The 26,365-nt window shown below is 33.1% G+C and overlaps 2 protein-coding genes across 2 annotated transcripts in view; one reads left to right on the forward strand and one right to left on the reverse strand.

The window, feature by feature from the left end:
• Nucleotides 1-617: 617 nt before the first annotated feature.
• LOC111698905 (dynein intermediate chain 2, ciliary) lies at nt 618-19,492 on the reverse strand. Its single transcript, XM_023469377.1, has 21 exons — nt 19,406-19,492; nt 17,720-17,817; nt 17,599-17,665; nt 16,431-16,541; nt 15,424-15,533; nt 14,461-14,604; nt 14,047-14,122; nt 13,582-13,705; nt 13,454-13,514; nt 11,854-11,938; nt 10,707-10,829; nt 9,949-10,146; nt 9,405-9,459; nt 8,673-8,804; nt 7,758-7,846; nt 6,576-6,746; nt 5,628-5,719; nt 5,293-5,369; nt 3,755-3,824; nt 1,573-1,639; nt 618-1,029 (listed from the first exon to the last, which is right to left on the reverse strand). The coding sequence occupies exons 1-21, from the start codon at nt 19,475-19,477 to the stop codon at nt 970-972; spliced, it is 2,082 nt and encodes a 693-aa protein (XP_023325145.1). The 5' UTR covers nt 19,478-19,492; the 3' UTR covers nt 618-969.
• A 4,177-nt stretch (nt 19,493-23,669) lies between these two features.
• The window catches only part of LOC111698871 (retinoid isomerohydrolase), an 8,529-nt gene continuing 5,833 nt past the window's right edge, over nt 23,670-26,365 (forward strand). Inside the window, exon 1 of the mRNA XM_023469340.1 lies at nt 23,670-23,748. Coding sequence (XP_023325108.1) covers nt 23,670-23,748 — 79 coding nt within the window. The remainder of the gene's footprint in view (nt 23,749-26,365) is intronic.

Here is a 26,365-nt window from a genome sequence, read left to right on the forward strand (position 1 = left end):
TATTTTACAAAATCAAAAACCTTTATAACACATTTTTTTTATCATTCATGAACCTTCCCTGTGGTCACGTGATGTCCCACAAAAAATTTGGGCCCGATCGGTTCAGCCGTTTTGACCTTTATTGGATACAAACAAACAAACAGACATTCAGACAGACAAGCTAAATTTATATATAGACTAGGCTTTTAGGGCGCTTTGCGCCCATATTCTATTTAAATTGTGAACATGTTCTTTTTGTTTAAATTTTAAAACAAAGAAGAAAAAAATTTTGCGGATTTTTAAAAAAAAATTCGCGGATTTTCAAGATTTTTTTTTACAAAATTAAAAACCTTTAAAACACTTTTTTTAAAATTTTGATCATTCATAAACCTTCCCTGTGGTCACGTGATGTCCCACAAAAAATTTGGGCCTGATCGGTTCAGCTGTTTTGACGTTTATTGGATACAAACAAACAAACAGACACCCAGACAAGCCAAATTTATATATAGAAGATATCCTGAACTGTATTATTTCCAAGTTTGGTTGAGATTGATCTATACTTATGAGGTGAAAATATTTATTTCAACATTTAATCAAAATAAGTTTTATTAAACATGATTTCTTTATTCTTCTTTCAATTAGAATATCAAAATATTCAATATAATGTAAATTATCATTAATAACTCTAATTCATAATGGTTTAGAAATGAATTCCAGATTTATTATTTTTCAGGTGCTCTCCTTCATACAATGAGACCCATACAACTAGGAAGACGATAGTTTAAGTATTAGATCCTGTTTTATTAGATGTTTAAGTATTAGATCCTGTTTTATTAGATGTTTAAAACCCAGCTTATTAAGTAAAATGGTTTTGATTTCACCATTTCTGTTCTAAATGTTCATTGGATAATTCAAAATCATAATTTAAGTCTAACAGTCGTCTTTTTATTCCAAAGTTTTCTGGGACTAACTGTACAGTGTACACTATAATTACTCCTCTGTAGATTTGGGAACAGAAACCTGGTTCAATATTCCTTCAAGTTTCTTCACCTAGAATAAGAATTAACTATTTATTTATAAAGTAGTAATCTCTGTTTGTCTGTGTTTTTTGTGTGTTTTATTTTGATCTGAAGAACTCTAGACTGATATGCATCACGTTTGGATACAGAACTCGGTAGAACCACGGGAACGTTCTTAGCGTGGTTTAAAATTTTTAGGTTGAGTTGGTCAACTGTTATTCTGGGCAAAGCTTGGTTATATTAAGTCCTAAGATTCTTTTTTGATCAATTTTATTAAATTTTACATCTTTCCGATATGATGATGTAAATTTTTCTTATTTAAAATTTAGACTATGAGACGAAAAAGAATACATAGGATGAAATATCCGTTTGGATGAATTTGAGTTTCGAGGCAGGTGGTTAATTACTTTGTAAAGTTTCTAAAAAGGGTTTTTTGAATTAACGGAACTGCTCTGGTCTCTTTCAGGCTCTGAAGGTTTGACTAACAAGGAATGGGGTTACCTCCAGGCAAAAAGAAGCTAATTTTAACTCGCATCAATGGATTTAAATCAATTCTGTTCACTTAATGTTTTACCTCTAGTTTGTAAACAAGTCCTAGATCATTATTTTTTAAAGCTCTCTTAGAATCTTTGGACATTCTCCTAAATAGCATTTATTATGTCCAAACATCGATTATGGGAGATTTTTAGAAGAAAAAACACATTTTATTTTAGTAAGAAACATATTTTTTTAATATGAGTGGGTGCCACATGTGTTTCCTCAATGCGTGTCCTCAATGTATGTCCTCAATGTGTGTCCTCAACGTGTGTCCTCAATGTATATCTTTAATTTTTCTCCTCAAAGAGTATTGTCCTACATGTGTTTCCTCAATAATTGTCCTCAATGAGTGTCCTCAATGTGTGTCCTCAATGTGCGTCCTCATTATTACTGCAAATGAGTTTGCACAAGTGCGTCCTCATTTGGTACAGAGAACGTTGATAAATGTTATCAGCTAAAAAATGTTATCAGCTGATAAATGTTATCAGCTGATAAATGTGACATGATAGACTAGAGTGACTAGAGTCCTATATTTCTGATTCATGTATATTGTTACAAATCTTTGCAACATAATGTGGCATATTTTTGAAATTTCAAACTATGAATTCTGGTTTAATCAAATAATTCAAGTTTGAATTATGAAAGGTTAACATCATTAGGTTGCAAAGAAAAACAATAGAAAATTAGAGTTTGAGGCAAGTTCTTTTAAACATTCTTGAAAAGGTTATGAAATATTCTTTAGTTAACAAACATAGTTCAGATTTGAAGGTCTATTTGGTGAAATTTTAAAATACTAGGAAAATACCAAATATATAGATATATTTGTACAATTTATGAATGACCAACCAACTATTCTATTGTTTTACTCATTCTTTGAATATTTTAACAATCTGTGGTTTAGCTAGGTCCAAGTTTCTCCAAGGATAAGTTAAACCTACCTAACCTATCTCCGAACCTAACTCTTTCTTAATTAGTATGTAAATGTGAAGGTTGTACAGAGGTAGGGATTATTATATCGCTTAAAAGTCAGATAACCTACTACATGTACAAAAACATCAATTGTGTTTTCAACCTTTCAATATTTGGTCCGAAACTCCGTATTGTTATTGTTGCCATCGATTCTTTGATTAAAGAACTGATAAGATGCAATTTTTTAATAAGACATGTTTAAAGGCAATCTTCGAATGCCATGTTTTGAATTTTATTACATTTTTGTGTGTCATCTCTGGCATGCCGTCAATAAGATATAAAATCAGATGTATTTTGTTATTATTATCAAATATATTTAGGATATCTTTATCAAAATTAAAAAATTCCCAATTCTGTAAAAAGTTAAATAAGTCAAACTCTTGTATGCCCTTTTATGAAAACTTTGTGATAGTTATAAAATGTTTAAATGGAAAATTAGTGAAACTTTATAAACCTTGAAAAAAGTTTAAATAAATTGAAATATTTAGGGGAGAAGGCTAAAAGAAAATTTACCTCTAAAGATAATTATCAGAAAGTGAACTGCAAAGTTTGCAAAGGTTTTGTAAACGCAAAAAAACTAATCAATAATTGAACACAGTTTAAAAACAAAACAAAATAGAATAAAAAAAACGGAGGTTTAGAGAAAGTTGAAAAAACCTAAGATTTAATATAATAAAAAAAACTATCTCTAGGGAGATCTTCAAAGTTAAATGAATCTACCCATTATTTGGAAAAAGTACGAAAAAATACCTCGATGGAGAAAATTGAAAAAAAAACCTAAAGCTGGAAAAAGTTTAAAAAGAAAGCTACCTAATGTTTAGAGAAAGTTTAAAAAGAAAGCAACCTAATGTTTAAAGAACGTTTAACAAGAAAGCTACCTAAAGTTTAAAGAAAGTTTAAAAAGAAAGCTACCTAAAATTTTAAGAAAGTTTGAAAATAGAACCACCTAAAGCTTGAAAAAGTTTTAAAATAAGACGCATAGTGTTTAAAGAAAGTTTAAAAAGAAAGGTAACTAAGATATAGAGAAAGTTTATAAAGAAAGCCATCTAAGATTTGAAGACAGTTTAAAAAGAAAGCTACCTAAGATTTGGAGAAAGTTTAAAAAGAAAGCTACCTAAGATTTGGAGAAAGTTTAAAAAGAAAGCTACCTAAGATTTGGAGAAAGTATATAAAGAAAGCTACCTAAGATCTGGAGAAAGTTTAAAAAGAAAGCTACCTAAGATTTGGAGAAAGTTTAAAGAGAAAGCTACCTAAGATTTGGAGAAAGTTTAAAAGTATGAGAAACTCCTCTACTATCTCCAACTAGGAGAACAGGATCAACTAAACAAACAAAAACATCTCAGCAGAGATGGAAACTTTTGAATAAGATGAAGCTAAGCTACAGCGGTTGGGGATTATATCAATACAATCAAGACGACTTTTAAATAATGCTTTGATCATAACAAGCATTTTTCAAATTACAAGTTTACAAGTAAACAAAGAAAATCTGTTTTCTGATAACTTCTCTGTGTTTAAATCTTAAAGTTTTTCTGCTGCTTGAAAGCTTGGTGGAAATCAAAACTAAAACTAAAAGTCGTCTTCATTATATTGATATAGAAGACGATGACTGTACACGAATTTGACTTAATATCCTTAACGGTCAGCTACAGGGTGTCCCACGAAACATGACAATAAGAAGACGACTTGAAAGTCGTCTTTGGTATTTGAATTTATTTGTGACATTTAGTCTTCTATCTACTTTAACGTGCATGATTCTTGAAACAATTATCACATAATTCTCCTAGCCCTGGCATTTCCAAAAAGTGGTCTGCGTTTTTTGTGCTTTCAATATTACCGGAGATATAAAGAGTTTGGTTCAGATTTCAATTTTGTTAAATAAAAGCAAAATTGTCGAAATCTGAACGAAATTCTTCATATCTCGGGCAATATTGAAAGCACAAAAAAGGCAGACCACATTTTGGAAATGGCAGGACAAGGGAAATTTTGTGATTATTATCTCTAGAAATTTACTTCTAAAATTAGATTGACAAATAAACGCAGCAAATTATATCAAAAATCAAGACGACATTCAAGTCGTCCTGCATACTGTCATGTTTCGTGGGACACCCTGTAGTTCAATGGAAAATTAAATTCGGTTTCAATTCTGACTTCTGATTGGTTTATCGACGTTGGAAATATTCGGACATTGTTCACAAATTTTAACCAAGAAGATAGGGGTTAAAATGGACAGTTTTAATAATAGAATTAAATGGAATGCTTGTAATTAAAAAGGAAAACGCAAAAAACAGGAGAAAAGTTTGAATATTTATGTTTAATAGGTCAAATTGTTATCGAAGTCACAGCTTACAGAAACGAGGACCAAACTGTTAAATCAGCTTAATCCTTTTAATTTCTATGACTTTTGAAGTTTACCGATTAAGTAGCCCTACGCGACGGTTGATCTATATTGTTAGTAAAATCCTAACGTATTCAACCAATCTAAATCGACTGAAGGCCGTTCAACCTATCAAACACTCTGTAAAAATTGGATACCACTGATTTATCCTTAAAGGCTAGATATACATTGATGTTCTGGGACGAATGATTTAATGAGTTTGAGCCAGGTCGCTGAACAAACTACCTCCTTATCTGTAATGCTGACATGAAGTTTACATCTAAAGGACAGGGAAAAATCCTGAATCACCGATTCAAGATACGTGGTTGAACCGTCTCTAAACCTGGCTCAAATTCATTGAATCCAGTCCTTTGTAAAACTGTAATTAAAGGAAATAATCAGAACCAACCCTACCTTTATTAAATGTTACATGGTTCAGGATTGATTTCTTTTTCTGTACAACACTCTGGGAGCACAGCGGAGAATATTTGCTGAAATATTTTATGTTAATTTCATCTTTATTCTTTAATTTCATACCCTACCTGATAATTTGATCCAACCCTACCTGATACTTATATCCAACCCTAACTGATGCTTACATACAACCCTACCTGATTCATTAATCCAACCCTACATTATACTCAGATCCAACCCTACCTGATACTTATATCCAACCCTACCTGATACTTATATTCAACCCTACCTGATACTAAGATCCAACCCTACCGGATACTCGAATCCAACCCTACCTGATACTAAGATCAAAAACGTGAACTTTCCCGTCCTGAGTTACAGCAGCAAAGACCGTACTTGAGTATGGAGCCCAACTTATATCATTAACCTAAAGATAAAAATAAAACATAAATCTATATATATATCTATCTTTTTGTCTGTTTGTTGGTTTGTATGTCCGATCAAGACTTATGAACCGATTTGCCTCTAAATTTGATTGGGGAACTCAGTAGAACCATGGGAATGCTCTTGGCTTGGCTTTAGAATTCTAATTTGAGCGAGTTTATTTTTAAAGATACAGTTTAGTTTACAGGCAAAGTTGGGTTCCCAAGCTAGTATAATATAAAACAGGAAACAAAAATGCAGAACTGAAACCCAGAACAATATACTTGTCACTGCAGTTACATTTTCTTATTAAGGAAGTGTTCTTTTAACAATTTATACTTAATAGGGAAACTGCAAAGACTTTGCTAATTAGCAAAGTCTTTGGGATGGTGAGGGTGTTCTATTCAGCAAGGATTTCTAACACCAATTTGAGATATAGAATGTACTGGGTGAAGTGAGAAATGTTTCACTACCAAATTGGGTTAAATTAAATTCCGTCATTTTGTTCGCGAAACATTCTTAAATCTTAAAATTAAAAATTTCGATGACTTTTTCATTTAAATTGGCGAATAAACAAAAACAATAATATATTTGCGGATAAAATTTGTCAACTTCGATTGGTCATAAACCTTCCCTGAGGTTGTGTGAGTTGCCACACAGAATTTAGGCCGAATTGGTTCAGCCGTTTCAAAGTTTATCAAAGACAGACAAACAGACAAACAAACAGACAAAGAAAATATGTTTAGATAGAAAGTACGCAATAAGATCTTTAAAACATTGAAATGTATGTGAAAGACTAAAAATTATGAGACAGTTTTTATATTTTCAATTCTCTATCAATATTTCAACCCGGAGCTTACCTGGGATCCCAGATCGAACCTGAACAGAGGTTTCTCACTCTCCATTTCCCAGAGTTTAATCACCATCTCGGATGCACAAGAGAGGAAAACTTTTGGAAGATATCTGTTCCATTCAAGGTTTTGTATCGGAGTATCGTGTCCAGGATATCGCATCAGAAACTCAGAGGAGTACTTGAAATAAGAATATTTTTAAATACATATAAATATAAGAAAATAAGTATTCAAAACATGATTTGAAGTTTTATTGCATCAACATTATGTTTCATGCTAGGCATTCTTCAGTATATATTTATATATTATATATATAATATGTAAGTAAATATGTATATATATGTATATTTTCTCTTTAAAGGGACTGTATGTGTAATTTCAAGGGACTCTCCATGCAAAGAAGGGAGTGCCCGATTAAAAAGTTCCCTTTAAAAATCATATTGCGTTATTGAGTGAAGAGAACTCCGTGTGGACATCTCTAAAATGGTGTTCAAATTGACATGAAGCTTGAGTGTACGCTAGGGTGAACTCGAATCAGCTCGAAAATCAAGAAAATTCTATGTACCACAATCTTTTTAAAAATTCGAACGTAAATATCTATTTTCATCGATTTCCATGTGGTAAAATTTGATATTTATTAATTACGAAAACAGATTGGACTGAAAGTGATCAACAATTACAAGCATTTTTGTAGATAAATAATTATAGGTCCGTCATCCTTAATAAGTCAAAGATTTAAATGGTACTATTGTAATTAACATGGGAATTTAGTGACGAATTGGAAATCACCTTTTTAAATAATTCTTTGATTTAGTATAGTGATACCTACTGAGAAAGCTGTTATCTGTAAGAGTTTTGTCTGCTATGTTCATATTTTGTTTGTTTATATTTTGACTGCATACGTGGTTGTAAAACAAGAAAATTACAGTATGAAAACAGAGTAAACCTGTCCGTCTTCACTGTTTATCTTGCGGAGACATTATAGACATATCTTTACAGTCTTTTACCCTTTTCATAAAATAAACTCTATAATATTATGGCTTTTGAAATTAGGTATTTCAATGCTAATTCATAACAAAGACGATATCGAATTCGTCACTGAATTCCCATGTTTTTTTGGGACACCCTGTATATCGGATATCGAGTGGGAGTTGAAATTACTCCAACAGTCCCTTTAAGAAGAAGTAGTACCTGTGTTGTTCCCAGATAAATCATCCCGGATTCCGTCCCAACTACAAAAATATTCTCGTCGTCCTTCTTAAAGGAAAATGCTCTTCCTCCTAAACAAATCAGAGAAGAAGGAGAAAAGTAAAACATGGGTTTTTAATACTGTAATATCATAAGATGCTTTTAGATAATTCGCTCCAACTAGTTGGAAAGCATCTTTAACATCAATAGAAAAACAAAGTGAATATTAGACAGGGTTTTAACGTGACAGATATTCTGATATCTTGAATCCTTGATCTCGATATCCAAAGTGGACACTTTAAATTTAGGAATCAATGCTTGATTCTTAAATAAAATTATCCCTGCAGTGCAGTGCATAGGGCCAAAAAGTTGCATGGTTTTATATTCATATGCATTTTGTTGTGCAATATATTCTTTAATATAACAATATTAAGTAAATAAACAATAAATCAATGGAACTACGCATGTCTATGCAAATATGATAAAACTCCAATGGTCTCATGTCGTGCCTGGTATCCGAGATTCACAACATAAACGTTTTCACTTTGGAAAATGATTATATTTTTTTAAATTTAATATTTTTGACAATATTTGGGAAAATAAAGTAGAACATCTTATCTTGACAATTATGAAAAAATAATAGATAAAATAAATCACAAGTTGCATTTTGTTTAAGATTCTAGACTTTTAAATAATTTTACAATCATTTATGTAAATATTTACTTTGTGCTAATCACATAACAGAAAGTCAAAATATTCTTTTTATTTTCCTTTTAGATTAAAAAATTGTTAGGAAATCTTTTGTTAGATTTTTCAAATGTTAGGAAACTTTGGTGAAAGTAAGGCCAATTTTATAGAAACACTTTCTTATCATAAAACAAAAATTAAACATCTGGATAATTAATAAAGTAAACTTACCATCATGAATGCATTCTGAAGAAGAATTGATGTCTCCAAAATTGACAAGTTTTTTAGAGAACTTAATTCTTGTAATATCATTAAACCAAAGACAGGTCTTCACTAGGGTCCAGTTAGTTACTCTTCCATCCCCTGAACATATAGTTATTACTCTTCTATCCTCTTAATGTTGGTTTAGTTACTATTCCATCCCTAGAAAATTTAGTTAGTTACTCTTCTATCCTCTTAATGTTGGTTAGTTACTCTTCCATCCCCTGAACATTTAGTTAGTTACTCTTTCATCCTTTAAACATTTGGTTAGCTACTTTTCCATTCTTTAAACATTTGGTTAGTTATTCTTCCATCCCCTGAACATTTGATTAGTTGCTCTTCCATCCCCTGAACATTTGATTAGTTGCTCTTCCATCCTTTGAACATTTGATTAGTTGCTCTTCCATCCTTTGAACATTTGATTAGTTACTCTTCCATCCCCTGAACATTTGATTAGTTGCTCTTCCATCCATTGAACATTTGGTTAGTTACTCTTCCATCCTCTGGTTTGGTTAGTTGCTCTTTGTTTTGAAACAAGATATTAGCAGTTAGGTTATTAGGTTATTAGCGAAGATGACATCTTTATCTTCCAATTTTAAATACGAAATATTTCCTAATCTCTGCCCCGAGATAAAGACAGGAAAGTTTTAAAATGTTTGTTTATTTTACTAAATGTTCCTTAAAGTATGTTCCTGGCATTACCTGAGACGGAGTTAAAGTTCAAATATCCATCAAGGTTGTCTGAGGCCCATTCTACCTATTTTAAATGCTCTGAGGTTGTAATCAATGAACGAGAAAGAATTAGTTGAACTAACCACGCTTGGTTTAACAACTTGTCGCTATTCATAAAATAAATCTTTTTTATATATAGATCAAGGTCAATATAAAGGTTAAGGTCTATATAAGGGTCATGGTCAATATAAGGGTCAAGGTCTATATAAGGGTCAAGGTCTATATAAGGGTCAAGGTCTATATAAAGGTCAAGGTCTATATAAGGGTCAAGGTCTATATAAGGGTCAAGTATTGGTTGAGGTTTATTTGAAGTATTACATCTAGAACTTTGTTTAGGTTTAAATCTAGATTCATTTCTAGGTCCCGATAAAGTCCATGTCCAGGACTATGTCCAGGTCTAGGTCTAGGTCCCGGTCAAGTCCATGTCCAGGACTATGTCCAGGTCTAGGACTAGGTCCCAGTCCAAGTTCATGTCCAGGACTATGTCCAGGTCTAGGTACAGGTACAGGTCTACCTGACACACAGAGTCCTTGTGCTTTCCGTTTCCTGGATCCGAAATATACATTGGAGCAAGGTTTTCTCTCTGTAGGTTAAACACACACACATTCCCGTCATACAATCCCACAACTACCATGTGGGGGTGTGCAGGATGGATATCCAGGCACATAGCTCCACTAGGAGTAGGACGGATGTACTCAGGGTAGGACGGATTCTTAAAATAAAAGTTAATATTATCAAGATCATCCCAAAAGTTATATATTTCTTAAAAATAAAGCATGTTTATACTTCTCGTTGTGGAAAGAAATTGAGTCATTGTCGCGAACTCAAATTTTCTAATTTCTATATTTTCCAACCTGATGGTGTAAAACTTTGATATTTTAAACTTTGACTATTTGATTTAGAGTAGAATCCATAGTTTTAAATATCTAAGGTCTACAAAATTGGGTTGTAAAGATATAGAGCTAGTTTGCGGAAAAGACTCAATTCCCTTACTTAACAAAAAGTCTGTATTTTACTTAAAACATTTTTAAACAATTAAAGATAGAAGATAGATTAGTTTAGAAAAATGGAGAAAAAAATATTTAAAAAAAACATTTAAAAAAAACAGTTAAAAAAGATTAGAATAGAAAAATGAAACCAAAACATTTTTTAGTTTAAAAATAATAGGTTAAAAATAAGAAATGTATTTATGTAAAATTTTGAAATTAAATTTGAGATTAAACTGAATGAAAAATCCGGATCATAAGTTAAGAGAGGGGTAGAGGAAGATACCTTGAGACTAAAGAAGCAAATAAACCCAGTTTCAGGCTGTTCGTAGAAATCATATGAACCGTAGCTGACGGCGAACAGATCTCTGTATAATGGATTCCAGCAAACACTGGTTACATCTAGACTCTACGAGAAGGTAGAAGTATTATATAATTTGTTAAATAGATATTATTAAATAGATAATTTGGATTTTTGTAAATAATAACAACTAGCTGAAGTGCATATGTATACCCATGGTCCAACTGTTTAGCCATGGGTATATTTCACATATATAAATAACAGAAGAGCTTTATTAAATAGAGAAACCCAAACCCACACTTGGTGTTTAAATTATGACGAAGAGAAAAGGGTTAAAGAAACAAATTAAAGGAATTTTACTATGATATGCACAACACCTTCAGATATTTGAATACTTAAAGTTTTGAAGTTTATGAAGGTTTATCTACCTGGGTTTATTGGTTTATCTACCTGGGTTTATTGGTTTATCTACCTGGGTTTATTGGTTTATCTACCTGGGTTTAAAGGTTTATCTACCTGGGTTTATAGGTTTATCTACCTGGGTTTAAAGGTTTATCTACCTGGGTTTATTGGTTTATCTACCTGGGTTTATTGGTTTATCTACCTGGGTTTATTGGTTTATCTACCTGGGTTTAAAGGTTTATCTACCTGGGTTTAAAGAATTATCTACCTGGGTTTAAAGGTTTATCTACCTGGGTTTAAAGGATTATCCACCTGGGTTTATAGGTTTATCTACCTGGGTTTAAAGGTGTACCTATCTAGGCTTAAAGGTTTATCTACCAGGGTTGAAAGGTTTACCTACCTGGGTTTAAAAATTTATCTACCAAGGTTTAAAGGTTTATCTACCTAGGTTTAAAGGTTTGTCTACTAGGGTTAAAGGGTTTATCTACATGGGTTTAAAGGTTTATCTACCTGGGTTTAAAGGTTTATCTACCAGGGTTGAAAGGTTTATTTACCTAGGTTTAAAGGTTTGTCTACCAGGGTTGAAAGGTTTATATACCTGGGTTTAAAGGTTCATCTACCAGGGTTGAAAGGTTTATTTACCTGGGTTTAAAGGTTTATCTACCAGAGTTGAAAGGTTTATTTACCTAGGTTTAAAGGTTTGTCTACCAGGGTTGAAAGGTTTATTTACCTGGGTTTGAGTGTATGTGAATTTCCAGAGTGGAAGAAGAGTCCCTTCCTTGTCTCTGTACTCATCAGATGTATCCTCCCAGTACCTGGATACGGAGTACTTGGGATCATGTGTTCAAAGGTATAAAACGTACAACTTATTTAATATAAGTGCGTTCTTAGGTTTAAAAAAAAAATCTTTTTGGGAGCTTTACACTACGTTTTGACTTCATTTCTGATCGAGAATACATTATGTAGATGTGTACAACTTTTTTTTTATTATTTTATTGATGCATTTAAGTATTGAGTTGCTGGGGTGCGTGTTTATCAGGTTTTAATATTGCAGAGTTTTTTTGTCACGTTCATTAGATTGAACACAAGGATAAATTCTTTCTAGGGTTCTCACGCATAAAGGGTTCTCTTCCAGGAACCACTCATATATGGGTTCTCTTTCAGGAACCACTCATATATGGGTTCTCTTCCAGGAACCACTAATATATGGGTTCTCTTTCAGGAACGCACATAGGTTTTATTTTTGGAGATCTTTATGGTTTATCTTTATGAGTGATATCTATATCTGTTTTGTGAGGTGCGGGGTTTGAACCCGTGACTTCCAGTGTAGACATCAATCCACTTTCTGGTCGCTGGAAAGTGTGCTTAAAGGGAGTGTTTGCGAAAAATGAAAGGGGGTATAGGGGCGGCTGTCAGCAACTCTCGCAGCAAAAAGGTGCGTTCATTCTACACAACAAAAAAGAAGCTTTAAGTGGATTGATCCAAGTGAATGATGATGAAGAAAGGAAAGGTGGACAAGCAGGGAGAGTCTATGGCTGCCAGCTATAGGTACCTTGGGTTATCCAATCCGGGCTTACAAATGATTGGGAGCAATGAGTGTGATGTTTCCTGTCTATGGCACCCGGGTCTCATTCCAGTATATCAGAAGAATTCCTGTACTCCATTATTCTCAGGCCTAAGAAGCCCTCAGGCAGCTGGAATCTTGTCAACCTTCTTCTCAGTATGAATGAAGCGTGAACAGATGAATGTGCTGCCAGATTACAACCCCTGGTAGATATAAACCCATTCAACACCAAACTTTCGCAATAGAAAAATTCCGAGATTTGATCGCAAGAACCCGATCATGTCCTGGGGACGAAAAATCTCTTTTTATATGATCTGAGAGTCACCTTTAAAAACATTTATTCCTGTTTCGAGAATTTTTGATAATGAAGACGACATTTTCGTATTTTCCAGGAATGTTCAAAAATCGATGATTATAGGTAATATCTGAATGATTTGTTTGGAACTAAATTGATTTTTTACGATCCGAGTCGAATGTTTGTGAATTTGTATGGATGCTACGTTCTTGAGTATGAGTCGTTTTTAACAATTTTCTCCTTATAGACGCAACAGATAGAAGTAAGATTAGCAGCGATCAGCATCGATAATTTTTCGCCGTATGCTTATATATACCCCTTTCATTTTTCCCAACGAGAACTAACAAGAACTGGTCTAACACACTTACCACCCCACCCCACCCCACTCCAAGAAACCCCACAGTGTTAGTTTAATAAATTCACGTTTTGTCATGAAGAACATACAATTAAACAAAAAATGTCCAAGATAACCTGTAATCCTGAGCAATTTCATCAAAAGTATTCTGGTTTACCATTCTCTCAAGAATTCGTGCTAAACACAGAAGAAGACAATTTATTTAAGACAATGTATTTTAAATATATAAAGTTTGGAATGTTACCTGATTTTAACATTTTCTTGGTTCTCTCCTCTAAGTGAGATGTATTCTGAACCTCGGTAACTATTTTTCTTGGAGCAGGTTCAGGTTCAAGTTCATGTTCACCTTCTCCTCCCGTCTCATGCTCCTTGGTTTCAACATTTTACATGATCACTTTCTTAAAGAATTTTTCTTTACCTTACTGTTTTCATATCTAGTATTCTTCATTACCTTGCTGTTCTCATATCTAGTATTCTTCTTTACCTTACTGTTCTCATACCTAGTATTCTTCTTTACCTTGCTGTTCTCATACCTAGTATTATTCTTTATCTTACTGTTCTCATATTTAGTATTCTTTTTTACCTTCCTGTTCACATATCTAGTATTCTTCTTTACCTTGCTGTTCTCATATCTAGTATTCTTTACCTTGCTGTTCTCATATCTAGTACTCTTTACCTTACTGTTCTCATATCTAGTATTCTTCTTTACCTTGCTGTTCTCAATCTCATATCTCGTATATTCGTCATAAATGACCCACTGGGATATGGTTGCTGAGAAGTCTGCTCTGAAGGTTTGGATAAATAACAGCAAAGTAAACGGTTTCTAAGAGAAGGTTCGGGTTTAAAGAAGAGCAGGGATAAGATTTAATGAACAACAAGAATAGCTGAACCGAACAGACGTAGTTCAACCACTTCTCTTGTGCGCCTGAACAAGCTAAAAAGAAATGGTTGAACTATGTATCCGCAATTCAATAATATCTCGCTACTCATCAAATCTGGTTCCGGCGATCGTAAGAGTGGCATTAATAAGTGAATAAGAAATGTGGGAGAAGGGGAAAAGGGATGAATTTGTTTTCCCTGTTTCTTTTAATTTCATTGATTCAACTTCTTCGAATTATCCTGCCTTGGCGGAGGTTCAGTTTGTGTATCCGCTGGTCTACCGGAGTTAGTGTGAGTTTGGGTTCCTCTCTCCAGGTACTTGAATTGATTAGTGAGATTCATCTCATCAGAGTTCTTCTCTTCTTCATCCCCGGCTTTATCTTCGGACCTGAAAGGGAGTGATCACCATAATTCAAAAAGTTTGTACTACAGTGATAACAGGAAAACTCTGAAATAGGAAGACGACTTTTAGAATTAAGTTATAATTTCAAATTTCAACGAGCATGAGATACAGCAATTGTCCAGTGTAAACAGACTCATTTAAATAAATTAGTGAAGTATTGCTATGATGGCGTCTTACTATTCCATAATTTTCTGCTTATCACTGTACTCATGCAAAATTAACCACTATTGATACTTCTTTTAATTCTATTGTCACCGCGTTAAATTTTTTTTAGAAAAATGTAAAATAAAAATAAAAGAATATGTGATTCATAAAATGCCTCAGGAAAACATTTGTGTAAATATGCTGATCGTTAAATCAAAACTGTTAACACTTTTGAAGAAATTAAATTAAATCTTTGATTTCAGTATTTTCAATTTTCTAGATGAGTTATTTTTGATTTTTTCATGAGATTCAGAAGTATTTTAAAGGATACTTTCTTAAAGACATTTTCCCAAGGGACATTTTCCCAAGTGACAACTTCCCAAATATGCAATTTCCAAAGCGGCAAATTCCCAAATTTACATTTCAGGTTAAGCAGGCTGAACGGGGTGGGAGGGGGGGTGCGTTCGCTGCGGTTTGGATGGGTTATGGGGCAGAGCGCTGCTGCTAGAACAGGCTAGGGGGCCTAGCGTTTCGGCTATTATTATTTGGGAAGTTTCTACTTGGGAAAATACCCTTGGGAAGTTGCCGCTTGGGAAAATGCCTTTAAGAAAGTACCAGAAAGTACCTCACATCTTTTAAAGAAACTGGTTTTAAACTTACTTAATGTTTTTATCCTCAGAAACTTCATCATAAATACTATCCTTGGTTTTCTTCTTCTCTGGAGATAGTAAACCTTCTCTTTTCAGCTGTTCAATCCCCTGCTCGGAATCCTTAATTTAAAAAAAATTCTTTAGATAAAATATTTCTTCTCCTTCTTGTTCTACAACCAAATTATTCATTAATGTCACGTCAAACACCAGAAAATTTCTCGTAAGATTAAAATCTACATATTTTTAACTATAATTCCTTTTATTCAAGAGATAATGAGAAAACCAAAAATGTTTTGAATTCCTAAATTTGGTTTTCTCATGCTTATGCGTAAAATCAAAACTATAGGAGCTACGAGGGTACACAAAGTGGTACAAGTAATGTCTAATGAATTCTACCCTCTACCTCTGGCTAGTTCACAGTTATTAAGCATTTTTATTGATATAGTTGTTGTCATTATCTCTATTTATAAAGTAGTGATCTCTGTTTGCTTGTCTGTTTGTTTGTTTGGTTGTCCGAGTGTTCTAATTTTCATTTCTTATGTTAATGTGAACACATTATAAAAACAAGAATTAAGTTGATTGAAAACGTTTCCGAAATTGAATACAAGGCCATCAACAAAGGATGAGACTTCAGAGGCTCCTCCAGATTTACATGTGTCTCTTTCGGTTCCAACTCAATATATAAACACATTAAAGGCTATATTCAAGGAAGAAGACCAACATAAACCCTCAAATTGTCATATTTAATTAGTTATGGGTCGTCATTAAAGCCTCCTTCTTTGTGGGTAACCCTCTACGTACAAAATTATTTAAGTATATGCAGTCATTCTTTATTTTTTATAAAATATTTTTTGCAGTCTAGCTCTTTTGGATTTTGATTACCTGATGAATGATGATGCTGGGAACATCTACATGATTATGATTTTTACCTTAAGAACGATGATGCTGGGAATATCTAAATGATCATGATTACCTTAAGAACGATGATGCTGGGAATATCTAAGTGATCATGATTACCTTAAGAATGATGATGCTGGGAATATCTAAATGATCGATCATTGTTTCACTAATCTTCATTTTTACAAAGGTTCCCCTGGGTAGATCAAACCTCACTTTGTTTATGCATGCCTAGGAACATCATATATTTTTAAAGAAATATCTTAAAAGTGTCAAGTCACTCATGATCATATTGATAGAAAAAAAATTTAAATCATATTGACAATAATGTTGGTGATCATATTGTTGTTTCAGGCCGTCTTTTTTCATGACTTTCAATCCTGATGCATTTTAATGTTAGTCATGTATAGTTCTGAAATCATATTGATGATGATGCTGATTGGGATTTTAATGAGCATGAGTTTTAGTGGTTTTATTTCAGGGGAAGGTATAATTTCAGGTTTAAGTTTAATTTTAGTATTCATACCCAAGTATTTGTCTTCGTGGTGTAATTTTTCTTTTTTATTCAAGAATAAATGTAATTTATTTTAACCCATCGTGGGCTCAATCAATTACCCGCTTTTTCGCACAACGGTTATTAAAAAAGAAACATATAAGTAGATTAAGAATTTTTGGTTAGGGTGGTCAAAAGAATCATTTCATAAATTTTTTAATTTTAAAACAATTTTTCTTATCTTTTATTTTACTTGAACTGATGTGAGACGCTTTATGTGTATTTGTCTAGAACTGAGTTCATTGTGTCATGTCTGATAATCGTTTATAATCTCTGAGTTCAACGTATTTTTATATGAAAGTCCCAAAAAAAGTGTTCTCAGCACAATGAATGATTTTAAGTTCTCAACACGTCCTGTTTGTTTTCAGCAACACATAATATTGCTTTCAGAAAATTGTAACGAGTGTAGGACGTAGGTCAGTGACTAGGAGAGTTAGGATGTTTAAGATTACATCAACATAGTGTCTAGGAAAGTTAGGATGTTTAAGATTACATCAACATGATTTTTGGAAAAAATAATACTAGGCTTCGTGCCTTTTGTTGAGACATATTTTCTTGTCTTTATTTGTGAATATTTCAAATTAAGAAAATTGAAATCTTTACAAATTATTAAATATTTGAATCCTGAATCTTGATCCAATTTAAAAAGTGTTATGCAAGGTAATAATTCTTAATTGTTTTAAGGTGGCAAAAAATCAAACAAAATCTTTTTTTTAAGATTTGCACATTTTCTACCTGAGGGTTAATCGAGGATAACTTTATCAGAACATCTTCATCCTCCTCCTTCTCCTCCGAACCTTCTCTAAACACCTTCGGATTAGCAGGTTCTTTCATCCTTGATCCGTTCTAACAATACCTTCGGTTCAACTTGGTGGGTCGGATCATTGTCTGGGTTTTAATCCAGGAATGAAGTGAGGATATTCCCTCCAGGATTCCCTGAGGCTCCATTTCAACCTCAACAATTACTATCAATCTTTATATAGAATACATTAAACTTGGCTTTAATTTGAAGAGAAGGAGGCCTAGCTACCAGGGAGCTAGGAAGGAAACTGTATTGAGAATGGACATTAACAAATAGTCTTTAATCGGGGGGAGGGAATTTTTTATGAACATTAATATTATTTAGTATTTACCCCCGGATTTAATTAGAATAAGAGCCCTCTGGGGAATTCTATTTTTACATTTCCCTGGTTTCCTAAATTTTTAAAACACATCTAAAACCTGCTCAAAAGTCAAAATTACCAAAAGTTTGTTAAAATAGAAACTTTACCTTTGCAACCTGAAGGTGTAAACCTTGACAATGAAAGATTGTGGCTTAGGAGGGATTAATGGAATTATCTGGAAATACTTAAAAACACATTGACACGCCAATTTTATGGAAGATCAAAATAAAATAACTTTTCCTACATTTAATGTTATTATTTGAATATAATTGTTAAAATATTACTTTATTTTAAGTAAAATTTCAAATATAAAGTGGCATGCCAAAACCTTCATCTGATTTATAATATGGAAAATATCGCTGTTCTTCTTTTATGTTTGTTTATAGTTTCATAATTCTAATATTTTATATTTTTATTCTCTTAAACCTCATTATTTCTTGAATTTCCGGTTGAGAAAGTTTCATCGAAAACCGGAAATAATTTGATTACACTTCCGGTGTGCTATATAGTGGTGTCTGGTGAGGCCTAATAAAATCTTCGTGATTGTTATTAGAATTTGGTTTAATTGTGCATAATATTAAAACTAACTATTCAATTGGGTTTGAAATTGGGATTGACTTTATTCTGACCCATTAAGTTATCGTCTCATTTTTTTTAATAATTTTTGTTGGTCTATGCAGTATGCATTCCGGGAAGAGAAATCACAAAAAAATGTCCTCCAATGCGGACGACTGAGCTAAACCGGGGTTTTATCTGTCAAGAGCGGTTTATATGAAATTCTTAAGTTGCAAACACATGTAATAGAAATGAAACGGATAAATTCAAATTTTTTAGTTTGGTTTACCCCAATCCTATCTCTTATTTTGGTTTACCCCAATCCTATCTCTTATTTTGGTTTACCTCAATCCTATCTCTTATGAAAAATAAATCAAAAAATGATTTGATGAACTTTGGCACGTTGGCATGATTCAGCTTAGTCAAGTTAGTTGATTAATTGTTATTTACTGACATAAAATTCTCTTTAAAGGGGTATGTTTCCCTCTAGTCCTCCTGATGTACCTTAGCAGGGGTTGGTTTCCTTTTAGTTCTCCTGGTATACCTAAGCAGGGGTTGGTTTCGCTTTAGTTCTCCTGGTATACCTTAGCAGGGGTTGGTTTCCCTCTAGTCCTCCTGGTATACCTTAGCAGGGGTTGGTTTCCTTTTAGTTCTCCTGGTATACCTAAGCAGGGGTTGGTTTCCCTTTAGTTCTCTTGGTATACCTTAGCAGGGGTTGGTTTCCCTTTAGTTCTCCTGGTGTACCTTAGCAGTGTTTGGTTTTTCTTTAGTTCTCCTGGTATACCTTAGCAGGGGTTGGTTTTTCTTTAGTTCTCCTGGTATACCTTAGCAGGGGTTGGTTTCCCTTTAGTTCTCCTTGATGTGATCCCGGGACGAGGGTTGATTTTAGGTCCCATCTTGGCCTAAAAACTGTTTTATATATAATATTATGTTATGAATATTTTACAAATGATTCGGTTATAACGTTGAAAAACACGTTCTTTTCGGATGTACAGTTAAAACTGGTTTTATATTAATATTATGATTGATTCCCCAGTTCCTTGTTATATAATATATAAATATAATAATATAGTGACTAGTCACCCTTCAACTTAATACACTGAGGAAACATACTTCAGAAATACGGAATATGCTGCAACTTTTACATCAATAGAATAATTAATAAAAATGTTATTTTGCTTAAATAAAACCTCCCAAAAAAAGATTTTTTTGTGTGCTAAGTCTGCAATAATTATATTGTTTGTATAAAACTTTCAAACGGGATTTGTGGATAAACAATACGTATCAAACTTGGCAAAATTCAGCAGAGCAATTGCAACTTTAATTTGAATTTTGTTTTAATCATTAATTTTAAAAGTTGCAACATCCTGAAGTATATTCCCGGAATACATAAAGCGTTAGACAGGCAAACCATGCAACAAGGGCATTGAGAAGCATTGAGTAGAGAGGTAAATCATGGAGTAGAATATGTAAGAGGGGTAAATCAACGAGTAGAATTTGATAGAGTAGTAAATCATAGAGTAGAATATGCTAGAGTGGTAAATTATAGAGTAGAATATGTTAGAGTGTTAAATTATAGAGTATAAATTTATAGAGCAGACTAAGTTAGAATGGTATATTCTTTTCTATTATAGATCCAACCCTGCTGCTCTATAAATCTTCTCTCTATGGTAGATCCAACCCTTCTGTTCTCTATATCTTCTCTCTATGGTAGATCCAACCTTCCTGTTCTTTATATATTCCCTCTATGGTAGATCCAACCCCACTGTTCTCTATATCTTCTCTCTATAGTAGATTCAACCCTACTGTTCTTTATATCTTCTCTCTATGGTAGATTCAACCCTACTGTTCTTTATATCTTCTCTCTATGGTAGATTCAACCCTACTGTTCTTTATATCTTCTCTCTATGGTAGATTTAACCCTGCTAATCTCTATATCTTCTCTCTATGGTAGATTCAACCCTGCTAATCTCTATATCTTCTCTCTATGGTAGATTCAACCCTGCTAATCTCTATTTCTTCTCTCTATGGTAGATTCAACCCTGCTAATCTCTGTATCTTCTCTCTATGGTAGATCCAACCCTACTGTTCTTTATATCTTCTCTCTATAGTAGATTCAACCCTACTGTTCTTTATATCTTCTATCTGTGGTAGATTCAACCCTACTGTTCTTTATATCTTCTCTCTATGGTAGATCTAACCCTGCTAATCTCTATATCTTCTCTCTATGGTAGATCCAACCCTGCTAACCTCTATATCTTCTCTCTATTGTAGATTCAACCCTGCTAATCTCTATATCTTCTCTCTATGGTAGATTCAACCCTGCTAATCTCTATATCTTCTCTCTATGGTAGATTCAACCCTACTGTTCTTTATATTTTCTCTATATGGTAGATTCAACCCTACTAATCTCTGTATCTTCTCTCTATGGTTTACCCCGATTCTAAGGTTTACATTGACTGGGGAAAGATAATTTGTCTCTATGCCGGGAATAAATACAAGGGGAAGGATACATTGTGGTAAACCACCAACCTTAATATACAATTATAAAAATCAGAGAAAATCAGGATTTTTTTTCATTCCGATTTTTCTGATTAAAAAAAAAATTTGAATGTTCACCACGAAGATCCTCTTAGCTATGTAGAAACGATTGAATATTATTAAATTATTAAAAGAGAATTAAATCATCTTCTAGAATCCTAGACTTAGCTGTAGTTACTAAACAAAAAATCCCAGATCAGGTATCATTAAAATTAGCACTGATCTACTTCTATAGGGAACCCCCTTTCATTTTTCAGGAACAGTAAACAGTATAAAAGCGTACTACGCATTAATGTGATAAACCCGTATTAAAATCATGTTTTGATTCGCAAAATTTATGTCAAAACTTTCAAAGAATTTATAAGTATAACTCGGTAATTATACTTCCTCCATTGTTAAGGATTGAACATGCAACTCTGAGTGTATTGTATATTATGGTATATATATATTATCATTATTATTATGATTATCTGTAAACCAAGGGGAGGGGGGATACTTTTTTACACCAGGGGGATTGAAGGAGAGTGATTTCCCTAAATACAAACCATTTGTAGGGTAAAGATAATTTTTTCTTACTCTTAGGAACTGAGTTTTTGCCACAAACTCAAATTTTCTAACTACAATATCTTTGCAACCTGATGTTGTGAACCTTAGAACTTTCAAACTTATACATTTTGTTCTAACAGAATTCATAGTTTGAAACAAGGTACTAATGCAAGGAAAGTTAATTACGGTCGCGTACATATTCAAACCAGTTCTCTCTGGGCGGAATTTGTGTTCGACTAGTATCTGAGGAGGATAAAAGCATTTAATTTTGATAATTTTGAAAATTCAAATGATAGTTTCCTATGACCAGGATATTTCATAGATTATTTTTGTGAAAATGGATTCCATGTCAGGCTTTGATATCCGTCTTGTGTTTACTTTTCCGCCCAAAGACAGTACACTGCAGTACAAAAAATGCGTACACCTCTGAAATAACTTTCCTTGCATTATTACCTTGGTTTGAAATATCTAAAATCTACGACATTGGGTTTCAAAGATGTAGAGATTTTAAGATTATAGTTTGTAATAAAACCTCATTTCCTTTTAATATAAAGGAATTGATGTTGTAAATGCTGTAATCTTATTACTTGTCCCAAACTGTATCAGTCCAGGCACAACCTTTCCGCTATCAAAGTCAACCAGGACACAATCCACCAGATTACAATCCCGTGAACTATCAACGCCACTGGGCGCGATCTCGGTAGCTATTCAAGAAGCTATTACTCAGACTCTAAATGCCACACAGAGACATAAGCGTATCTATCAACCAATTTATTCCTCAGACTCTAAATGCCACACAGAGACATAAGCGTATCTATCAATCAATCTATTCCTCACACTCTAAATGCCACACAAGGACACACGCATTGGCTATCTATCAAGCCCTTAATTGATTGCTACCCTATAAAGAGGTATAATCTCAATCTGAATATTTCAACGGGAGTACAATTACTCTACACTGTAATCAAAATGGAGTTCTGGTTCATAACTGATATTTATTACAAATATCCATATGTTACATGTTAAATTCCAATACGCATTCACAATATTATAACGCAGGTATATAATCTAATCACAATACGTAGCTAGTCTAGTCGCATTACAAGTTTTCCGTATTTAAGGATGAACGCCGTAGATCTTAGTTATTTCAAACAATGAATTCTGTTAGATAAAATATTTGAAATATTACAGGTTTACATGACCAGGTTACAAAAATATATGGATGAGAAAATTTTAGTTTCTGGCAAAGATTCAATTCCTTAGTTAAAGAGACTGTAAGCGTGATTTGAAGCAACCCTTCATGCAAATATGACATTGCCCGATTCACAATGGTACCCTTTAAAGCGTTTTCTGATCAAGTACAAATTAGATACCAGTGTTTACAATTACAAAAACTGATTATTTTTGATTGTGGTTTCTCTACAACAGTGATTTGCTCATTTCTACTGCGCGCACGAAGAAAACTAATTATCAGATTCAAACACTTTAGTGTCTATAAACACGAAAATATCTTCCACATTATTATATAATATAAACCGAAGCTAATATCTTTATAACAGTTTTTTTTGTATAACATTTAATAAACATTAACTTTGTACTTCCGTTTTCAGTCATCCTGATAATCAAATCTTCTATCAATTCATAAATTAGTTTCAAATTAGTTTGTCAAATGTCTAAATAATTTCCTATGACCAGGATATTTCATAGATTATTTTTGTGAAAATGAATTCCATGTCAAGCTTTGATATCCGTCTTGTGTTTACTTTTCCGCCCAAAGACAGTACACTGCAGTACAAAAAATGCGTACACCTCTGAAATAATTTTTCTTGCATTGGTACCTTGGTTTGAAATATCTAAAATCTACGACATTGGGTTTCAAAGATATAGAGTTTTTAAGATTATAGTTTGTAATAGTTTTAATATAAATGAATTGATGTTGTAAATGCCGTACTCTTATAACTTCGTCCCAAACTGTATCAGTCCAGGCACAACCCGTCCTCTATGAAAGTCAACAAGAACACAATCCACAAGATTACAATCCCGTCAACTATCAACGCCATTACCACTGGGTGCGATCTCGGTAGCTATTCAACAAGCTATTACTCAGGCTCTAAATGCCACAAAGGGACTCCAGCGTAGCTATCAATTAATCTATTACTCAGGCTCTAAATGCCACACAGGGACACAAGCGTAGCTATCAAACAAGCTATTACTAGCCTATAAAAACGAAAATATCTTCCACATTATTGATCAGATTAAGGTTAAGGGTACTATTGGAAATATAAACAAAAGTTTAAAGCTAATTATATCTTTATAACAGTTTTTCTTGTATAACATTTAACAAACATTAACTTTGTACTTCCGTTTTCAGTCATCCTGATAATTAAATCTTTTATCAATTCATAAATTAGTTTCAAATTAGTTTGTCAAATGTCTAATCTTCTAGTGTATGTCTGGGTTTAGAGTCCAGTCAGGAACAGATAGTGATAGCAACAAGCTTAAATAAACATAAAGAACGTATCTGTAAATATGTTTTTAATACATAAGCCGTGTATATGCAGAAAATGCTAAAATGTTTTTTATTCATCCTCAACCTTAAAAAAGATAATTCACATTTTTTTTGGAATAATTGAATTAACATTTTTAATAATGATATGATTATTTTGCTTGTTTCTACACAAATATAAACACGGAAAGATTCTTAGAATGTGGTTCATATGTAGCAATGACGTAGTGGGCCTTACTCCCCTCATAAAACCAAGAGGCAAGCCGTTGTATGCGACACTTTAGTGTAAACCCAGTCGGAGTTGATTGTGTCCTGGGGTTCATTGAAATTTCATAATTTTTAACCCTACCTTCAAGACATTATTTTAATATGCGTACTTTTTACTTAATATCTAAAGAATTTAAATTTCAGATAAACATAAACATAAACAAAATTGGAACAATTACTTTTCCCTACCACAAGTCCAGTTCAGAACCCGAACTGGTTTACGAACTGGAACCAGAACCTGAATCTGATAAAAACCAGAATTAGAACAAAGAAACAAAAACAGGTTAAGAATTCGAACCAAAACCAGTTTAGGAATTAGAAGCAGAACCAGTTCAGGAATTAAAATAAGAATGAAGAACACAGCACTCAGATCAACTCTATCAAGGGACCAAACCATGCAGATCTTTTATCCATTGTAAGGTTTCAAGGGCTTAACAATCAAGTGTTGGGGAAGCATTTCCTCCGTCATATAATCAAGTGTCCGTCATATAATATATTAATTACAAGTCTTCCAGGTCGCTTCGCGCCCATCTTTAATTTTAACTTTTAATTTTTGCACTTGCATCGATTTTGTTTCGTGGAATTTTAAAAATCAACTTTGTAAGGCAATTTTTTTCAATTCTAACCATCTCCATAAACCTTTCCTGGGATCATGGTGAGATCCTACAAAAAGTTTGGGCCCGATCGGTTTAGCCGTTTTGACGTTTATCGGTTAAAAATAAACAAACAAACAAACAGACAAGTTGAGCAGAGAAGTTGACCTTCCTGGTTTGTAGCCTGGTGTACCTGGTTGTCCTGGTATATGTGGTTCGGGGTGAGAATGTAGGATGGAAAAGTTACCTGGAGGAAAACCCAACCGAGTTCCATGATCTTCCTCTAGCTTGGGAACCTGGATCAAAGGAAATAAACTAATAGAGAGAACTTTTTTATTTTCTTTTTAAAATAAGTTAATATGAACAGAATTACCCACAAAGCTAAACTAAAAGACCTAAACTTCTTGAATACCACGATTTGAAGTTTAAATTCATGAAAAGTGTTTTTAAAATATTGTGTGGATAAGAATTAAAACAAATAACAGATTATTTTTAAAGCTAAAATAAATCTGAACATAAATTAATCTAAATTCTTATTCTTGTTAAAACCCTGTATTTTTGATAAAATGAATATGAATAAAAAACTTGTCAAAATAAGCAAGAATATTGCCAGATTGGAACATTTTAGTTTATTCCTAGGTTCCTGACTGGTTATCTGGAACTTATGTGAGAAATGGTCCAGCTCAGACTACTTTTGGTTCTGAAAGGAATATATTTTAACATTAATGAAAAACAAGAAATCCATCTTAGACTTTCTACAACCAATTCTACTCTGACTTAAGATACTCCTAAGCCTCCTTCTATTCCTTATTCTCTTACTTATACTCCGATAATTCAGGTCCTTCTCCCTGTAATCCTTCTACTCTTAATTCTCTTAGTACCTAAATTCCTATTCTTTCTCTTACATCTACTATATACTCATACTGCTACTACTATTCCTTACGTCTACTCATATCCCTACTTTTACCCCTATCCCTACTTCTAATCCTATTCCTACTTCTACTCATATTCCTACTTCCACTCATATTCCCACTTCTTATCCTATTCCTATTTCTACTCCTATTCCTACTTCTACTCCTATTCCTACTTCTACTGCTAATCCCACTTCTACTCCTATTCCTACTTTTACTCCTATTCCTACGTCTACTCCTATTCCTACTTCTACTCCTATTCCTACGTCTACTCCTATTCCTGCTTCTACTCCTATTCCTACGTCTACTACTATTCCTACCTCTACTCCTATTCCTACTTCTACTGCTATTCCTTCTTCTAATAATTCTTTGATTTAGTATAGTGATACCTACTGCAGAAAGCTGAAATCTGTAAGAGTT

The sequence above is a fragment of the Eurytemora carolleeae genome, unplaced genomic scaffold (genome assembly GCF_000591075.1).
Source record: "Eurytemora carolleeae unplaced genomic scaffold, Eaff_2.0 scaffold41, whole genome shotgun sequence".
NCBI lineage: Eukaryota > Metazoa > Arthropoda > Copepoda > Calanoida > Temoridae > Eurytemora > Eurytemora carolleeae.